Source organism: Mangifera indica, chromosome 7, assembly GCF_011075055.1.
Source record: "Mangifera indica cultivar Alphonso chromosome 7, CATAS_Mindica_2.1, whole genome shotgun sequence".
Classification (NCBI taxonomy): Eukaryota; Viridiplantae; Streptophyta; class Magnoliopsida; order Sapindales; family Anacardiaceae; genus Mangifera; species Mangifera indica.
Window position 1 is genome coordinate 1,641,477 of NC_058143.1, and position 17,425 is coordinate 1,658,901.

The window sequence follows — 17,425 nt, forward strand, 5'->3', positions numbered from 1 at the left end:
TGAGAGATTCTTGTTGATCATCAACTGCCAAAGTTCGAATGAGATTAATAACTTCAAAATAAATAGAAAAGATGTTGGATTAAGTAAAAATCTGGACAATAGTAGAGGTGTCATCAAGATATTTTACAAACCTTTGATGGAATTAGACGTATCTGTGCCATTAGGAAAATTAGAGAAAGAAGCTCCCATCATCAACTTCGTACTCCTTTGAATTGTAGATGAATTTGCCATCTATTACAACTTTAGGAATTTGAGCAATCTTTGAGGAATATTTTCCCGTAACACTTTTCCATCGTTTTATAAGCAGTGGACAATCTGTAATTTGTAAAGACTGAAGTGAGGATGGCAGGGTTTGCAGGGATCTGAGTTTTGGGCATTCGGAAATTTGTAAATCTTCAAGAGAGGTGAGGTTGCTCAGATCTTGGATTGATTCAAGCTGTGGCAGATCAGCGATCTCCAACTCTTGAAAAGAGGTGAGGCCGCTGAGACTTGGAATTGATTTGATCCTTGGGCATTTGGAAATTTGTAAATCTTCAAGAGAGGTGAGGCCGCTGAGATTTGGAATTAGTTCAAGCTGAGGGAGTTTGTTGATAAACAAGTATTTTAGAGAGGTGAGATTGGTGAGGTCTGAGATAGATTTAAGTTGTGGGAGGTCCCAGATGATCAAATGTTTTAGAGAGGCGAGCATTCCCATTCCCTTGCCATCTTCACATTCATTAATTAAGAGTTGTCTAAGGCTGGTGGGAACACCTTCTCTCACCGACAATTTTGGACATTTTATTATATAAATAGACTCAAGGCAAGGAAGATGGTGTAGACCTGAAGGTAAGGATTCAAGATTTTTACAATCAAATAAACTTATTTTTCGAAGACACGTGCTATTATCAAAGGACTCAGCAATTGACTTTAGCTCTTCACAAACAATAATATAGATGGATGTAAGTGCCCTAGGGAGGTACTCATTTCTACGAGATGATAATGTTTCCAGCGCTTTGCAATCTTTAACATCTAGTTGGTTGAGTGTCTCAGGCAACGGACCATCTAATGATATGTACTTGAGAGATTTACACGAAAAAATTCTTATGGACTCAATAAGAGAACAAACACTTAAATCCTTCAAAAATTTCAGTTCTCCACATCTTTCAATCCTAAGTCTTTTTAGAGATAAAGGTAAGACATCGCTATCAATGAATGTTAGACTCTGACAGGAATTAATATAAAATTCTTTCAAAAATGATGGTAGCATACCCCTTCCAATAGATCTTAGATTCTGACACTCACTTATCTCAAGAGAATTTACATTGGAAAGAAAATTGGTGTTTTCCAAACTTTGCCATGATTCTATAATCTCTTCATTATGAACAATCTTCAAACGATCTACTCTTTGAAAACCTTTCTTTAATTTATCTTCAACCATCGGAATATTTGCAAGATATTTAGAATCCAACAACTTAAAATCAATCGAACCATCATCACACACCATTCCTTCACAATCATCAATTTCTAATTTGCAATGTATTGGATAATTTGAGAATGAGACCACCAACTTTGGACAATTCTTAATAACAAATCTTTCTAATGAAGAAAGATAATCAAGTGCTTCTCCAATAAGTTGGGGACATTCAATAATAGAAAGCACACGCAACTTAGGGAAAATTTCATTTCCTCTCCATCTGTCCCAATGCTCCCATTCTTTTAAATTCTCAAAATGAAGAAATTCTAATGACTTGAAAGGTGTTTGAAAATCTATTCTTTTTAGACTTGCCATCTCTTTAATGGTTAAGTCTTCAAGTGAGCTCAACATTTCAAGTGAAGGCAAAGACATGCACCTCTTACATTCTTCTAATTTAAGAACCACCAAATTAGAGAGCCATGAGCAATCTCCTAACCAAGATGGAAAACTTTCACCACCATAGCCTCTGATTGTGAGTTCTTTTAAATTGCTAGGAGGCTTTAGCTTGTCAAGTAGCTTCATTTCTATATCTGCTTTCATTGAGTTTTCTTCATATCCCCATTCTAGTAACAACACTTTTAGATTGTTCTTATTGCTTAGTATTTGCTCCCGTATTTGATTTGAATTTGTCACATTCTGTAATTCTGAAATGTGAAGCTCCCCTTGAAGCAAACTTAAGCTTTTCAAATCTTCCAAATTAGAACCTGCATTCTTGCCCACAATAAAATTTGACAATATTTGAAGATTTTCCAACTCTTTCATTCCAAATGGCATCTCTTTTAATGAATTTTGGCCACTTATATCAAGATGATATAAATTGGTCAAATATCTCATGTTGGAAGGTAACTTCATGAGAACAGAACAATATTTCAATAGCAAAGTTTGCAAGTTAAATAACTGGCATGTTGACTCTGGCAAACTTTTTATCAAAGTATTAGAGAAGTTGAGATATCTTAAATGTTTCATACCTCCAATTGAATTAGGTAAATAAATGATGGAGTGTCCTTCAAAAGATAGTACTCTCAACATGTCTAACTTCGCCAACAAATCAAAGATAACTATAGCACTTATATAACTTGCAAACTCATGCCTCACATGCAAAAAAGTTCTCAGACTTTTTGCCTTTTCCAAGGCTTTAAATTTATTTTTTTTAGTGTACTCATCAGGTTCATAAGTAAAATGACGAATCTTTTCGAAATTTTCTGATGACTCAACAATATTTTGCTCAGATCTAAAACTGATTCCTTTAAAAACTGATTGAGCAAGATCATGAACAAGATCATGCATAACATATTTGGAACTATCACTACTCAATTGTTGGAAAAACGACCTTGAACACAATTTATGAAAACACTGACCTGCCTTATCCAGTTGCTTATTTGATGGTTGAACAATACCTTCCGCAATCCATAAAAGTGCAAGTTCCTTCTCCTCAAATTCGTAATCTTGAGGAAATATTGCGCAATAGCCAAAACATCTTTTTAGATTCGAAGGAAGATAATGATAGCTCAGCTTTAATGTTGGGAGAATGTGATCACTTTCATCAAATGCACTCCATATTTTGCTTTCTAATATTTCTTCCCAAGCATTGCTCGGCTTTGAGTGTAGAAGACAACCGAGGGTCTTTGCTGCCAGTGGTAGGCCTTTGCACCTTTTAACAACTCTATCATAAATTGAAATGAAAATTTGATCAGCATTAGCAGCTGCACCAGTCCCAAACGCGTGCTCCTTAAACAAGGATTTACAAGCTTCGTCGGATAAGAGCTTCAATTGATAAGTATGAGAGCATCTTATTTCTTTTGCAACATGTTCATGGCGTGTTGTCACGATCATCGTGCTTCCAAGTGCACCAGCTGCAAAAGGAGACTTAAGCTTTTCCCATTCGATGTACTCCACCTTCCATATATCGTCTAATACTATCAAGAATTTCTTTCCACTTACTGCCCCTTTCAGCTGAACTTGGACATCATTTAAATTATCTGGAACGGAGGACGAAAATTGCTGAAGAAGTTTCTTTGAGATTGTGAGAACGTCAAAGGTGGTTGAAACACACACCCACGCTTTTTTCTCAAACTTGATATCTTCCAACTCCTTGTGATTGTACACTTCTCGAGCAATTGTTGTTTTGCCGATCCCTCCCACGCCGACAACTGCTATTAGTTGAAAGTTGGCACCACTTTTCACCATTTTCAGTAATTCGACTTCATCTTCGTTTCTGCCATAAACTTGTCCGAGTGGGACGCTAGAAGTTTCCTCTGGTTTTGGCGGTGCAGCGACGTTAGTTGCTGGCAGTCCAGAAAGCTTCGGCAACTTACGTTCTTCAGATCTTTGCTCACAGAGTTGTTCCAACCGGCTATTGATTTCTTTGATCTTGGATCCCATCTTGAAAGCAAACGAACGACTGGGGAAACAAGCAGGGAGACAGCTAAATCCTCTGCTGGAGCTAGCCTGGTGTTCTGCCTTGCGTTTGTGTCGCAAAGCTTCGTAGGCAAACTCATCCAGTAAGTCCTCTGCATCATAAGCCCAGTGTTGAAGATTGTCAAGCCATTCTTTGACTTGTTTATCCACCAGCTGCCAGTTTTCTGCATTGCGAAGAAGGTTTTCAACCATCTTTAACTTGTTCTCCAGCTCTTTGATCTCTGAATCTACCCCTCCAACAAGCTGCCGGGCAAAGTCTCGCACTTCATTGGACCTCAATATCTTAAGCAACCCCTTAACGAGTTCGGAGACGACAGGCTCAAGAACGACGTCCATGGTTCGATAGTTGGAAATAAGGAAAGATTTAAGATTGTAACAAGAAGAGAAGAATGTGAGACAGAAAGAGAAACTTGTTAATTTTGTGTTTTTAAGAGTGCTCAAAATAAAAGAATATTTGAGTCACAAGTCATTCTTAGATAAATACCTTACTTATTCTAGAGATAAAGAAAGGAAAGGAATCTTTCATGATCATCAACTTTGGGTTGTTTGATTGTGATGCCAACTCTACTTTTACTTGCCTCCTCCTTGTTGGTTTTTAATGGAGATTTGTATGCAAAGAAAGGAATTTTCTGACATAGGGCCACACTCCTGTCATCTACAGCCCATGCCTTTAATAAGAAAAATGAATAGAGAATCATTCTTTGTGTCTTTCTTCGGCCATTTTGGTTTCTTCGTCCTTAATCATTCTTCATAATTCACTCTGTATATATTATACAGGGAAAGGACAGTCTTCTTATATACCACTCCTCTGCTTTTAAATTGTACAAAGCAAACGAGATTCTCTGCTCGCTCTCGGTTTATAAGATTTCACTGAGAATTTTTCCTTTCTCAATTAGGCCATTTCTGGCTGTGCCATATAGGGCATGTTTCCAATTTTAACAAAAGGGTTAACTTATTAGAGGTTAATGTATGTTTGCAATTAAGGCTTGTCACTACCCAAAGCTTCAGCATCATTGAAATGGTGGTGGCTCAATAACAAACAGGCAGTGCTTTAACATGTTTATTATCAAACCTTTTTCTGCCTAATTAGCCTGAGCTTTTATTGGTTAAAAGAAGTATATAAGATTAGTGAAAGAAAGCCATAAGACAATCACACACACAAGAACACCTAATTTACGCGGTTCGGAAAATTTGTGCCTACATCCACGGGAGATGAGTCAAATGACAAAAATGGAAATAATAATACAAAGTCTAATGCACTCACATTAAACCCTAACCCAAACGCAAAACTGTTGTACACCCTTATCTCTCTCCCACTTTATGTACACACAAGTTCCAAAAAATGAAATTTTCTTCTGCAGTCTTTTTTTTCAATTATTAAACAAGTCCTCATAATTTCCAAACACCATTCATGAGTCAAACAACATTATAAACAGAGAAGCCTGCAATTTTTCCCCACCAGTGCAAATATTCCTCGTCATCACAATTAGTTCATGGTACCATGGCAACATGAAGAAGCCCCAACTTTAAGAAGAAGCAATGATCTAGTGGCTTGTGGCGTTGATCGTCTTTATATTTTCTACAAATCTCTACGACATCAGTCTTAATGAATTTCACTTTCCAACTAAGTGGCTACACTACCTGCAAAACAAAGAAAAAGTATGAAATGTGTTAGACCCAACAAAAGCAACTTTGAGAACATTCTTTAAAGAAATTACCCAGGGATGTGAAACTGTTCAGTTGATTTGTTGAGGACTTGAGATTATTTTACCCAGTACTTAGCTTGATTTGATTTTACCATATGAATGCTAGTAACACATATGATGGATGTGCATCATATTTCAATGAAAGAGTTTGGACAGAAGATAAATCTGAAACTCTTCCGAAACAGCTTAGTCCAAGCTCATTTGCATGGATTCCTCCAGTGGTAAATACTGATTGGATTCCAGCTGCATTGGCTCCCTTAATATCATGGTGAAGGGAATCGGCCACAGCAATAGAGTCTTTAGCATCAACACTGACTATGTTCAGCGCTGATTTATATATTATCTGATGAATTATTACAAAGGTGATAAAGCAAAGTCAACTACACACGTACAATGACATGCATAAGAAACATAAGTAAATGAACAATTTTACTAATTAGATCAAGACTGAGAGATCGAGTGACCTTATCAGGCTTGCCCATCCATCTCACTTCACCTCCAAGCTTTTCATATTTGGATGCCAATGTACCTAGAAGGATCAACAAAATTTACATCTCAATTAGTAGGATAACAAAATTCCAAAATCTGCAATTTATATATAGAGAAATTCCGGGTTTTGTACAACAGGCCAAATTGTGAACAAAATCACCGGCAACAGGTATAAAAATGTCACAACACAGTCAAAGCTGCCATCTCAGAGCAAGCTATTTTCCTTACACAATGTTGTGGTGTACTAAAGAGAATAGAATTTACTGTGCATAACACGCAGAGCCTTTGCCTCAACAGTCACATAATCTAGATTGGCTACAATCTTTAGAATTTTCTTAACTGCACAAAGCTCCAATATTTTTTTGAGATCATCAAGAGTAGTAGGACGTGCCTCTCCTGAAGGGAGCCCCAAAGCTCTAGTACTTCGGGCCAAAATAAGCTCAGCTTCTTCTGCTTTCTCTATGACTTGAAGGCCGAGCCCCTACAACAAGAAATGCTTGAGATATGTATGAGCATATTGAATTGACTATTAAGCGGTCATATAAACAATCACAGAAACCCAAATAAAGAAATTTTGCTCATTTTGAATGAACTAAATAAAACAGGGGAGACCATCTTACAATACTACAATGATTATATCTATGATAAATGAGTAGAGCACCTACATATGTTTAGACACTCAAAATTGGAAGCACATTCTTAACAACCAGGTCACGACTTTACCTATTTCCCAAAATGTCACTTTTTTTATTTTTTTGCCCTTGGGAGTGAGAGTTTCAACCCTCTAATAATTGCCAATTTAAACAAGTTGAAAATGGTTCATTCTTGAAACAAGGATTTATAGTAAGAACCTTTCTTAAATTAATGCTCCTCGATTTCTTTATTTTCAGGTACCTTACATCGATCAAACAAAGAAAGAGAGAACCCTAGGTAGTTACATGTTATTGGAATTAATTGAAGCACCAAGAGAATTAGAAGAAAAATAGCTATAAAACTTTAATACTTAGCATACCTCAAGGCATAAAGCACCATGATCACTCCAAGTCATGTGAATGCAAGACCTTCCAAGTGTTGCAAACCAAGCATCATCTCTCCTATTTATAGTATAATATATGAAAAAAAAATAAAAGAGATGTACTATACAACTCTAAACAATGTATAAAAAGCCAACAAGACACATGTCATCCGTAGGATAAAATATAATTGAAAAACAATACCTTGAAATAAAATTTTAAGAAATGAAAAAAATAATAATAATCAGAAATACATAAGGAGAACAAGTTAAGAGAGTAGAATCAATGTGAAAAGTTTTTTTTTTTCTAAGCTATCAATGTGAAAAGCTGAGAGAAGAAAAATGGTCTTTTAACAAGCACCGATCTTGGAATAGATGAATCACTGATTATTGCTCCCCATTCAAAAAAATAACACGTTAATTGAACCATTAGAAAGACTGATTTAAAGTGTGTGCTAAGAGAAATGAAATGAATACACTTAATTAAGAATTGACACAAAAACAAAATAGATGTTGAAAAAATATGGGGTCATATAAATTAAGAGCAAACATTGAATTTGGCATGAGAGTTGAACTATACAAAATATTAATTCATATTGAGAATAATGATTTCTCAATCTTTAATCTTAGAAGGTGCAATACCCAAGCTTTGCAAGTACTGATATGTTAATTCTCCACTAATGATAGCTCCTGCAAAGAGAGAAGTATTAAATATAAGGTTTTTCATCTTTTCCATAGTGGTTGAAGCACGCAGTGAAGAGTCACCATTTCTGCACCAATGGTTGCTATCTTTTTACTGTCACCCAAATAGAGAAATTCAAGACAATACACTATCACAATATTTATAAAGTCAAGATATCAACCCAAAAATCCTAAGTGAAACATTACAAGAACTGATATATAAAATAAGTTGACATTCTTTATCACGTAAACATCCAAAGCTGATCACCAAACATACAACCAGAGACAATCAAACTCTATCACTATCACCTCCTAACAATACACAACCCAAGAATTTAAGTTGTCGAACCATCGTCAACATCCATACAAAATGTAGCCATACATACAAGCTCTCCTACAAATTGATGTGAAATAACATGTTTGCGCGTAACAATAAAGCTTAGAAAAATTTTGATGCGTCACTACTACATGAATGAACAAATTTGTACAAAAAGTCTACACATAGCATTACTCTTCACCATCCATAGTGCCAAAAATACAAACAACAGGTTCAAAGTAATTTATAAAAACTAATGTGATATGATGTGATCAAATGAAGCATAACAATGAAGTTAATACACTTCGACATGTCTCTACTGCATGATAATATATATATATATATATATATATATATATATGATAATTATTTTAACTTTGCTTAAGTAGAGTTTATGCTTTTTTCAAAATGTTTCTTTCTCATTGTGGGCCATTCTTACAAGTAACAGTGAATTCAAAGCAAAGTTAAATTAACTAGAGTTAATTAAAGCTTGACTCAAACATATAATAATTAACTCAAACTTAACTTGCTAGAATTGACAAACAATGATCTCAAAGAACAAAATGGTAATATAAAAAAAGAGAACTATAAATGAAGAACAAAAATTACTAGAGAAAAAGAAGAGTCCTCAAGGGGAAAAAAAAAATTCAAAGACATTAATCTTAAACTCGATAAGTTGAAATTATTTTAACTTAAATTTGACTTATTCAAATCGAATATCAAACTTAATTTGAATTTATCTTTATTTAAAATGTATAATATAGACTTATCACATCATTCATATATTAATTAAAACTTTTAATTAAATAATTCTTTGAGATTTGATAAGAGAAAAAAAAAATGATGCCCATGACATTAAATTTTGAGAAAATATTTAAATAATATTTTAAAAGGGTTAATGTTAGAACTAGATATCATTTGATTTGAACTATCTCAAATTCAATGCATAGTTTGAATTAAATAAACCAAGTTTTAGCTTAAATAGATAAAGTTTGACAAACAATTCTTATTTTCTTAAACAATGAGTTTTAAATAATTAAAATATTCAAAGTTTAAATTATTTGAATCAAATTCAAAATTAAATTATATTCGAATTGAATTCAAATTTAAATTTTACAAATCAAATTAAACTTGAATTAAAGATATTTCAACTCGTCTCCTTTAGATTCAAACCGATATCAAATTAACTCTTATTTTGAACTCAATTTATATCAAATTCAATCTTAATAATTGTTATTAACGCTAGCAACAATTCAAATATTATATGGTGGGCCTTTGATTATCGATTAAGTAATGCTCTACGGACCGGTGGAGTATAGAAACACGATACGCCGACTGATGTGGCAGGTGCCTTTTCATCTGCCACATCATCAGAATGCCACGTCAGTCTAAACGTCAGAAAAAATCTAATAATCAATCAATATTCTCTTTCTCCCCTAGATTGAAACACCGCCATTGAAATTTCTCTTTGTCTTCCTCTTCCACTAAGTAGCATGAAAACTTACAATAGGATGCATTTCCACATTTCGGAAACGTTTTCATTTCTGAAACTCTCCAAAACTTATAGAAAACGTTTCGGGTATTTCAAAATTTTTGAAAAATTTTGAAACACGTTTATTTTAAAAGAAAAATCGTGAAATCGATTAAATATATATCTTTTGTATTTTCAAACCGAAAATGTCTTTAAATCTCATATTAAATTCATCTCCTCTCTACTTTTTGATGTATTACTCATCTCTTCTTCGACATATCATATAGATTGGTATGTATTATTGTTTTTTTCTTAAATATCTATATGCGTTTACTTAAGAGTAATTTACAATAGGTTTTATGATTTTATTTTATAATATTTTTTCTCTTCATTCTTTTTTTATTATTTATTTTTATATTATACAAGTTTATATATTTTTATTATAAAAAATTTAGTATTTATAAAAAAAACCCTTATATTTTTCATATTTATAAGTTTTCCTACGTTTCCATTTCCTATATTTTTTAAAAGATGCGTTTCCAAGTTTCCGTTTCCGCGTTTCCACGTTTCCACGTTTCTCCGTTTCCGTTTCCGTGTTACATAGCTCTTCCACCACTGTTGGTTTTCGTCTACTACCATTACTGTCGGCTTCCCCCTGTTAGCACCACTACCATCTTCCATTTAACAGAAGCTTTGAAACCAGTTGCATCCACGGTAACACCATTCTTTCACATTGTTTTCGTTTACGTTTATTATTTGTTTGGATATAAAGAAAACGTGAGAAATCAAAAGAAAATTAAGGATTCTAAAATATTTTCATTTGTTTTTATGGGTAATTCTCGTTTATGTTAGAAGGTTTGTGAGAGTTATCTTTTATCTATCTGATGTTTTGTTGGGTATTGATGTCATATGTACTCTGATTGAAGGTTTAATCAAGGAGAGAAAACTTGTATGTATTGGGTTGTATCATATCATAATATTATATTTAAATTGTTGTGTTGCAAGGTGTTTGATGAAATGCCTGTATGAAATTACTTGATGTTTGCTTTACTTTATTTGGCAATATGAACAATTATCATATAGTTTCTGCATAAGCGTTATCATTTCCTGCAAAATTAATCGAGTCTGCTAATCTCACTTAAGATTGACAACTGTGAAAATTCATGAGATGTTGAAGATAAGGTTTGGGAATGAATATGCTGCTCGTGCTGTTAAATGCGAAACAACTGTGAAGTCAATCCTAAGGCAATAAACTTTCTGATGTTCCTGGTTGTTCTTTGGATTTTTACAGATTGTGCAGAAGTTGTCGACTCAACAGCCTAGCTTGGAGAGGAGATTGAAAGTGCTCAAGGAGACTTCTGCTGAAATTTGTGTCACTCTTCATTTGGAGGAAGATGTTTGTAAACTTGCATACTTGAACATTCTAAACTGCTTGTTAATGTTTCATCGCTGGATAATTATTTTCCATGTTTATAGGAACAAAAGCTACAAGAGCCTAATAGATCAGCTACCCCTGATAATGCTAAGCTCGGTGTTGATACACAAGTTTGTTTGCAGATTTGAAAGTGGACCAGACGTTATCTGAATCTGTGAGAACAAGAAAGAAATACAGAAATGTGGCTACAACTACTCGAGATGCTTTTGAATCAGCTACTTACGCAGCTATGGTGGCAAGGACTGCTAGTGAACTCTTAAGGTCTGAATCACAGGACTATGATACAGATAATGATGGTGGTGGTTTCAGTCATTGACAAGCAACTGGTTCTGAATCTTACTTGTCACTAGACGCCTAATCTTCAAAGGGAAAAGTTTGCAGTTATAAAGGAAGATGAAGGTTCTTGTGATAGATTAGATTTCGACAAAATGTAGCACATGGACTTCCCTGGCTCCAAAACTGGATTCATCATAAACTCAGAATTATCCTATAGTAAAAGCTATGCAGAGGAGAAATAGGATGACAAACGCGGAAAGCTTGAATTTTAGAAAGCAATTACATGAACAACATTCAAGCACAGGCTGGAAGCAATTTTCAATGAGGACTATACGAACTCAGAATATCTAAAAGCTGTTTAGTTTTAAGTGCTATTAAAATTCAATTTGTGCATAGCCAGAGTTCATAGTTGGCCCTGTTACTTCATTATTTAGTTTATTTTGTTATTGTAGTTGTACACGTAGACTAATGATTGGAAATAAAGACATGGGCAATTTTAAGCTGTCATTTTTAATGCTTTGTTCAGTATGCTTATCCCCCAAAACTTCCAGCCTCTTAGATCAGCCAATTCACAGTTTATCCTTCAAAGGGGTGATTATGCATATTAATTGAGATTTTCATTTGTAATACAATTCGAGTTACATAATCATGACACAAAATGAGAAAAACATAACTCCCAAAAATTCCTAATATCTCGTAAAAACTAAAGCTGACCTTCAGGATTTATCAGACTAACGCTAACTAGCCAAAACTTTCTACAAATTGTCACTGCCATTCTGCCATAAGTTGACTTGCTCTCTAGCATAACCTTGACCTCTTCCCAGGCATCTTTCCTAGGCCAAAAGAAATAGGGACTCAAAGGGATTGTCTGTCTCATGCCATGGTATCATTTCGTTGAGTGCAACTCCAATGCCATTTTGTTGAGAAATGAAAAAGTTTATGATCAGAAACACGTAACTTAACCTGACTTACCACATCATTCATACATTTATTAAAATTTATAATAAATGAAAAATAATTTCCATATAATAAATTATTCCATGAAATTAAATTTTGAGAAAATATTTAAATAATACTTTGAAAGGATTAATGTTAAAACTAGATACCATTCGATTTGAAATGACTCAAGTTTAGCTTGTAATTCATATTAAATGAGTCAAGTTTTAGCGTGAATAGATTGAATTTAATCAAAAATCTTATTATCATTTTTCTAAACAATTGAGGATGAACTAATTAAAATATTCAAACTCCTCTAATCAAATCCAAAATCAAATCACATTTAAACCGAGTTTGAAGTTTGATTTTACAAATCAAATTGAACTTGAGTTAAAGATATTTCAACTTGTCTCCTTTTAGGTTTAAATTGATATCAAAGTAACTCATGTTCGAGCTCAATTTATATCAAATTCAATCCTGATTATTTTATATTAACCCTACTAACTAACGAATCAAATATAATACAGTAAGCCTTTGATAATTATCTCATTGAATATTATTTACTTTTAAATGTTAACCGCTCACACAAAATTATTATTGACAAACCTTTTTCTTTTTTTTTAGAATTAAGAGTATAATCAAAACACATCTATTTTTATACCATACCGTTAAGGGTAGTAGTAATCCAGTGTGAGATATTTTTTTTTTTAAATAGAATAGATAGCTCCAAATAATGCCGAACTCATTGGCTAATTCCAACACTACCAAGGCACCATAGAAATGCAAGAACAGCACAATTTAATAAGCCAATATACAGCAACAAGCCGAAACAATCTAACATAGTCCAATAAAAAGCCCAAAATATTTCACAACGATCCAATAATGCAAAACTCAGAATAATAGACAATGATCCAAAGCAAAAGGAGTGGCCCAATCCAAAAAAATTTTCTCACAAAGTAAATAAATCACTCAATTCAGACCAAATCACGTAATCCAATTAACCAAATGGAAAGTCAATGCAACCAAATTTTCCAAGGCGAAAAACAATTCCAAAAAATAAAAGGAAAACCAATCTCTCCAAGGCAGTAAACAAATTCAAAGATAAAAGAAATCAAGGATTGGAAGTATTCGCGGATTTCTTCAACCGAAGGATACAAGTCACAGTGCACTGCGGGAGATATTGGTTGCCTAAAAAAGAAAAAGGGAAATAGAACTTTGTTGTCGGAGACAAAGCTATGTTGATAAAGAAACCACAAAGATACCGGCCTATGACCCGAAAAAGGAGAGAACATCCGAGGAAGTGCGAGTGGGTGAACAGAAAATAAGGAAGCAACGCCGGGAAAGGATATTGGTAATAAAGAACTCACAAATATACATGTCTGTTGTCAGAAAAGAGAGAGAACCTTGTTGGAAATCCACTAAGGGGCGGGAAGAATGAAAGGTCTTTGTTCTTTGATGTGGGGTGACAATGCAAAGTCTCAAAAGTATAGGGTGTCTGCTGAAAAAAATTAAACCTTGGTTTGGGGCAGAAAAGACAGGTTAAAAAAAATTGGTTGCAGAAAAGAAATATTGCTCTGATACCTGTGAATGATTGAATTGCATGTATTTATGTGTATTGTACATGATACATGATTAAATTTATACAGGAGTCTAATGACTAGGGCTGGATTCGAGCCGAGCCAGCTCGGCTCGGTTCAAGCCCAAAACGAGCCGGGCTCTGCTCGGCTTGATCGAGCTAGAGCCGAGCCTGAGCTGGCTCGGCTTGGCATGGCAGATTTTTTTAAAAAATTTTTTATACAAAACGAAGTCGTTTTGATCCATATATATATACAAAACGATGTCGTTTTGATATGAAAAATGAGTCGAGCCGAGCCAAAAACTAGCCGAACTCGAGCCGAGTTCAGCTCGAGTCGAGCTTGAGCCGCCCATAAATAAAGCGAGCCGAGCCCGAGCTCGACTCGACTCGAATCCAGCCCTACTAATGATTCTACAAAGAAATAAATCATAAACAAAAAAGAAAACTAATAACAGTAAAAAGGAAAATATCTTAAATATATTCAAAATGTATTTTAACATATGCTATATATAAGTTGCATAAGTGCTTTAAGATTCAATATTTCTTGTCTTAGCTTAAAGAAGAATGTTCTAACCATGTGTTATATAATCTGTTAGATAAAACACGACCTTATTATCTTATACATTATTTCCTGTTTTTTTTAACTACTCTCATTATTTTATATTTTTTCTTCGTTTCTCTAATATGATGCATTCAATGATAGTGTAAAATTTTCTTTTCAAGAATTGATTGGTGCTCTTCTTGAATACTCTTTCTTCTGTTTGTTCCCAGTCACTAATACTAATAGAGGTGCAAACCATCTTCCAACTTTAAATTTTGACGAATTGTTTGTGTATATAATCTTAAGCTTTTTTTCTAGTTAACCAATTGAACTATATCATGCATTTGTGTAAGAAATATCATGGTGAAATTGGGATATTCCAATTTATTTGATATTTAGGCTTGTTGATACTTGCATGGCGTGATGGATGGAGTGTCTTGTGCCAATGGCTAAGATTTGAAAGTAATTACAATTTGGGTAAAAATTATTATCATATGTTCCATAAACAAACACTAGGAGTTTCTGTTTTCACTTGATTCTTTTAAAGTTTTACCAAGAGCAGATATTATTTTTCAATATAAAGTTTTAGTTCATGAGTTAGCTATTTTGCTTTATAGTTGATTTAATTTTTATGAGTAATGAAATCAATTGATATATTTTTCATCAATTAGTGAGGAATTATTCGTCAAATAATATTAAAAAACCTGAATATCCAAATATGAGCTTGGCATGTTATAAGTATGTCTTTATGTATTAGGTATTTGATTCTCATTGTTTCATTATTCTACCTACTTGGTTTAAATCTTTAATGTCCATAAAAGTATGCAATATCAAGCATATGTACTAGAACTTTTCATTGACATTTGTTGTAGCTAAATTTTTTTTTTAAATGTTTTAACATCTTTATATGGTTCATTTTTCTGGTGATCACGAGGATAAAAGGAATGTTGATATTTTTGGGGGACGTAAAACAAGGAGAATTGCCATACAGAAACCTCAAATTGGTGAGAATATTCACCCAAGTTACTGTTTTGTTGAGTTATTATGCTCTCAAAACATATCATGCATGTTTCATCTGCTTCAAAAAAAATTTCAAATTTTCTCATGGGTTTATCCAGTTTTTTCCTATATTAAGAAGCACTAAACATATAAGAGAAAAGTAAAAAATATTTTTGCAATCTCATCTTTTAAAATCTGTAGATTTTCTTTCTTCTGCTTTTTGTTCCTCAATCAAATATTATTGTGTACTTCAAATTATTTCTTTTGACGGGAAAACTGTTAATTAGAGCCTATGCTTACAATTCTTGCAAGATGAGACACCAAAGGCAGAACAATCAAGAGAAGGAAGTACCACTTGGGACAACAAACACAAATGACAACAAAAGAAATGGAGTAGCAAAGACTACCAAATTTGGAGAGGGTTCATGGCAACCTATGGAAAAGCTTGACTACAGTGAGGATAAAAGGAGAAGGGAAGGATCCAAAAAGAATTCAGAGAATAAAAAAAAATGTAGTCATGACCTTTCTTTCCTTTGAAATTTAACAATTGGATGATTGAAAGATTAAATAAAAGTAGAAAGTAACACTATAAAAAAAATGCATCATCTGAAATAGAAGGCATCTTAAACAAATGTTAAAAGATAACATTACTCTAATTCGGGATAAATTTGAACTTAACTAACTCAAATTGAATTGATTTTTTATGTAATTAAATGCAAATTCAAGTTGAAATTTTAGTTCAATAGCTCATCTTGAATTCTCCTTAAGTGATATTGTTTATTTTGTTTTGTTAGTAACATTATTTATCTAATCAACAGTATTATTTAATTTGTTGGTAGTTTTTTAATGACAACTTTGAATAACTCGAATTTAATTTAAACGTCTCATAATAGATTTAAGCCGAATGTGAGGCCATAGTACAAACCCAGCACAATTTAATAATCCAATATGCAACGACAAGCCTAAACAATCCAACACAGTCCAATAAAAAGCCCAAAATATTCCACAACAATCCAATAATGCAAAGCTCACAATCATAGACAATGATCCAAGGCTAAAGGAGTGGCCCAATCCAAGATCTTTACCACAAAAAGTTAATAAATCACTCAATTTCAAACCATATCATGTAACCCAAGCAACCAAATGGAAAGTCAATGCTACCCAATCTCCCAGGCCCAAAACAATTCCAAAAAATGAAAAGGAAAACCAATCTCTCCAAGGCAGTAAACAAATCCAACAAATAAAAGAAATCAAGGCTATTGTACGTACTCACGAATTTCTCCAATCGAAGGGGCACAAGTCACAGAGGCACTGCAGGAGAGATTGGTTGTCGGAAAAAAAAGGAAACCCAGGATTGACTCTAGCTGGAAACAGAACTTTGTGGTTTGAGACAAAATATTCAAAATAGAGAAAAGGAAAATATCCATAATATATTCAAAATATATTTTAACATAGGCTATATGTAAGTTGCTTTAGTGATTCAAGATTTGATATTTCTTGTCTTAGCTTAAAGAAGAATGACCCAACCATGTGTCATATAATCGGTTAGATAAGACATAACCTCATCATCATAAACATTATTTCCTGGTCTATTTAACCACTCTGACTATTTGTTTGATATTTAGGTTTGTTGATATTTGCATAGTTTGATGGATGGAGTGTCTTGCACCGATGGCTATGATTTGAAAGTAATTACAATTTGAGTAAAGATTATTATCATATGTTGCAGTAAATAAACATGAGGAGTTTTCGTTATGTCTTACCAAAAGTTGGTGTTATTTTTCAATGTCGACTTAAGTTCATGAGTTAGCTATTTCCCTTTTTGGTTGATCTCTTTTTCATTAATTAATATTAAAAAAACTTGTATATCGACTTATTATCTTGGCATGTTATAAGTATGTCTTCATGTATTAGGTATTTGATTATCATTGTTTCATTATTCTACTACATGGTTTAAATCGTTAATGCCTCTAAAAATGTACAATATCAAACATGTGTTATGGAAATTTCATTTACTGGTGCTCTAGTTAATATTTTTTAATCATTTTATCATCTTTACTTGGTGTAGGTGTGCCTCATCATTTCGTTTTTCAGGTGATCATATGGATCAAAGTAA

At 33.4% G+C, this 17,425-nt stretch overlaps 3 protein-coding genes across 6 annotated transcripts in view; 1 reads left to right on the top strand and 2 right to left on the bottom strand.

Annotated features, from left to right (window-relative positions):
- Positions 1-17,425, bottom strand: part of LOC123220615 (putative disease resistance protein RGA4) — a 93,906-nt gene that overhangs the window by 59,094 nt on the left and 17,387 nt on the right. The window lies entirely within an intron of this gene.
- Positions 170-4,207, bottom strand: LOC123220846 (putative disease resistance protein At3g14460). The gene has a single exon (XM_044643437.1). The coding sequence runs from the start codon at positions 4,205-4,207 to the stop codon at positions 170-172; it is 4,038 nt and encodes a 1,345-aa protein (XP_044499372.1).
- On the top strand, positions 10,078-11,297 carry LOC123220848. The gene is made up of 3 exons (XM_044643438.1): positions 10,078-10,260; positions 10,838-11,091; positions 11,159-11,297. The coding sequence occupies exons 1-3, from the start codon at positions 10,078-10,080 to the stop codon at positions 11,295-11,297; spliced, it is 576 nt and encodes a 191-aa protein (XP_044499373.1).

Excerpts from the sequence above, each read along its gene's own strand:
- LOC123220846 (XM_044643437.1), bottom strand. The coding sequence starts at position 4,207 with ATGGACGTCGTTCTTGAGCCTGTCGTCTCCGAACTCGTTAAGGGGTTG.
- LOC123220848 (XM_044643438.1), top strand. The coding sequence starts at position 10,078 with ATGCGTTTCCAAGTTTCCGTTTCCGCGTTTCCACGTTTCCACGTTTCT. Across the intron at positions 10,261-10,837 it reads TGAAACCAGTTGCATCCACG|ATTGTGCAGAAGTTGTCGAC; the intron begins GTAACACCATTC and ends GGATTTTTACAG. Across the intron at positions 11,092-11,158 it reads AGCTCGGTGTTGATACACAA|AAATGTGGCTACAACTACTC; the intron begins GTTTGTTTGCAG and ends AAAGAAATACAG.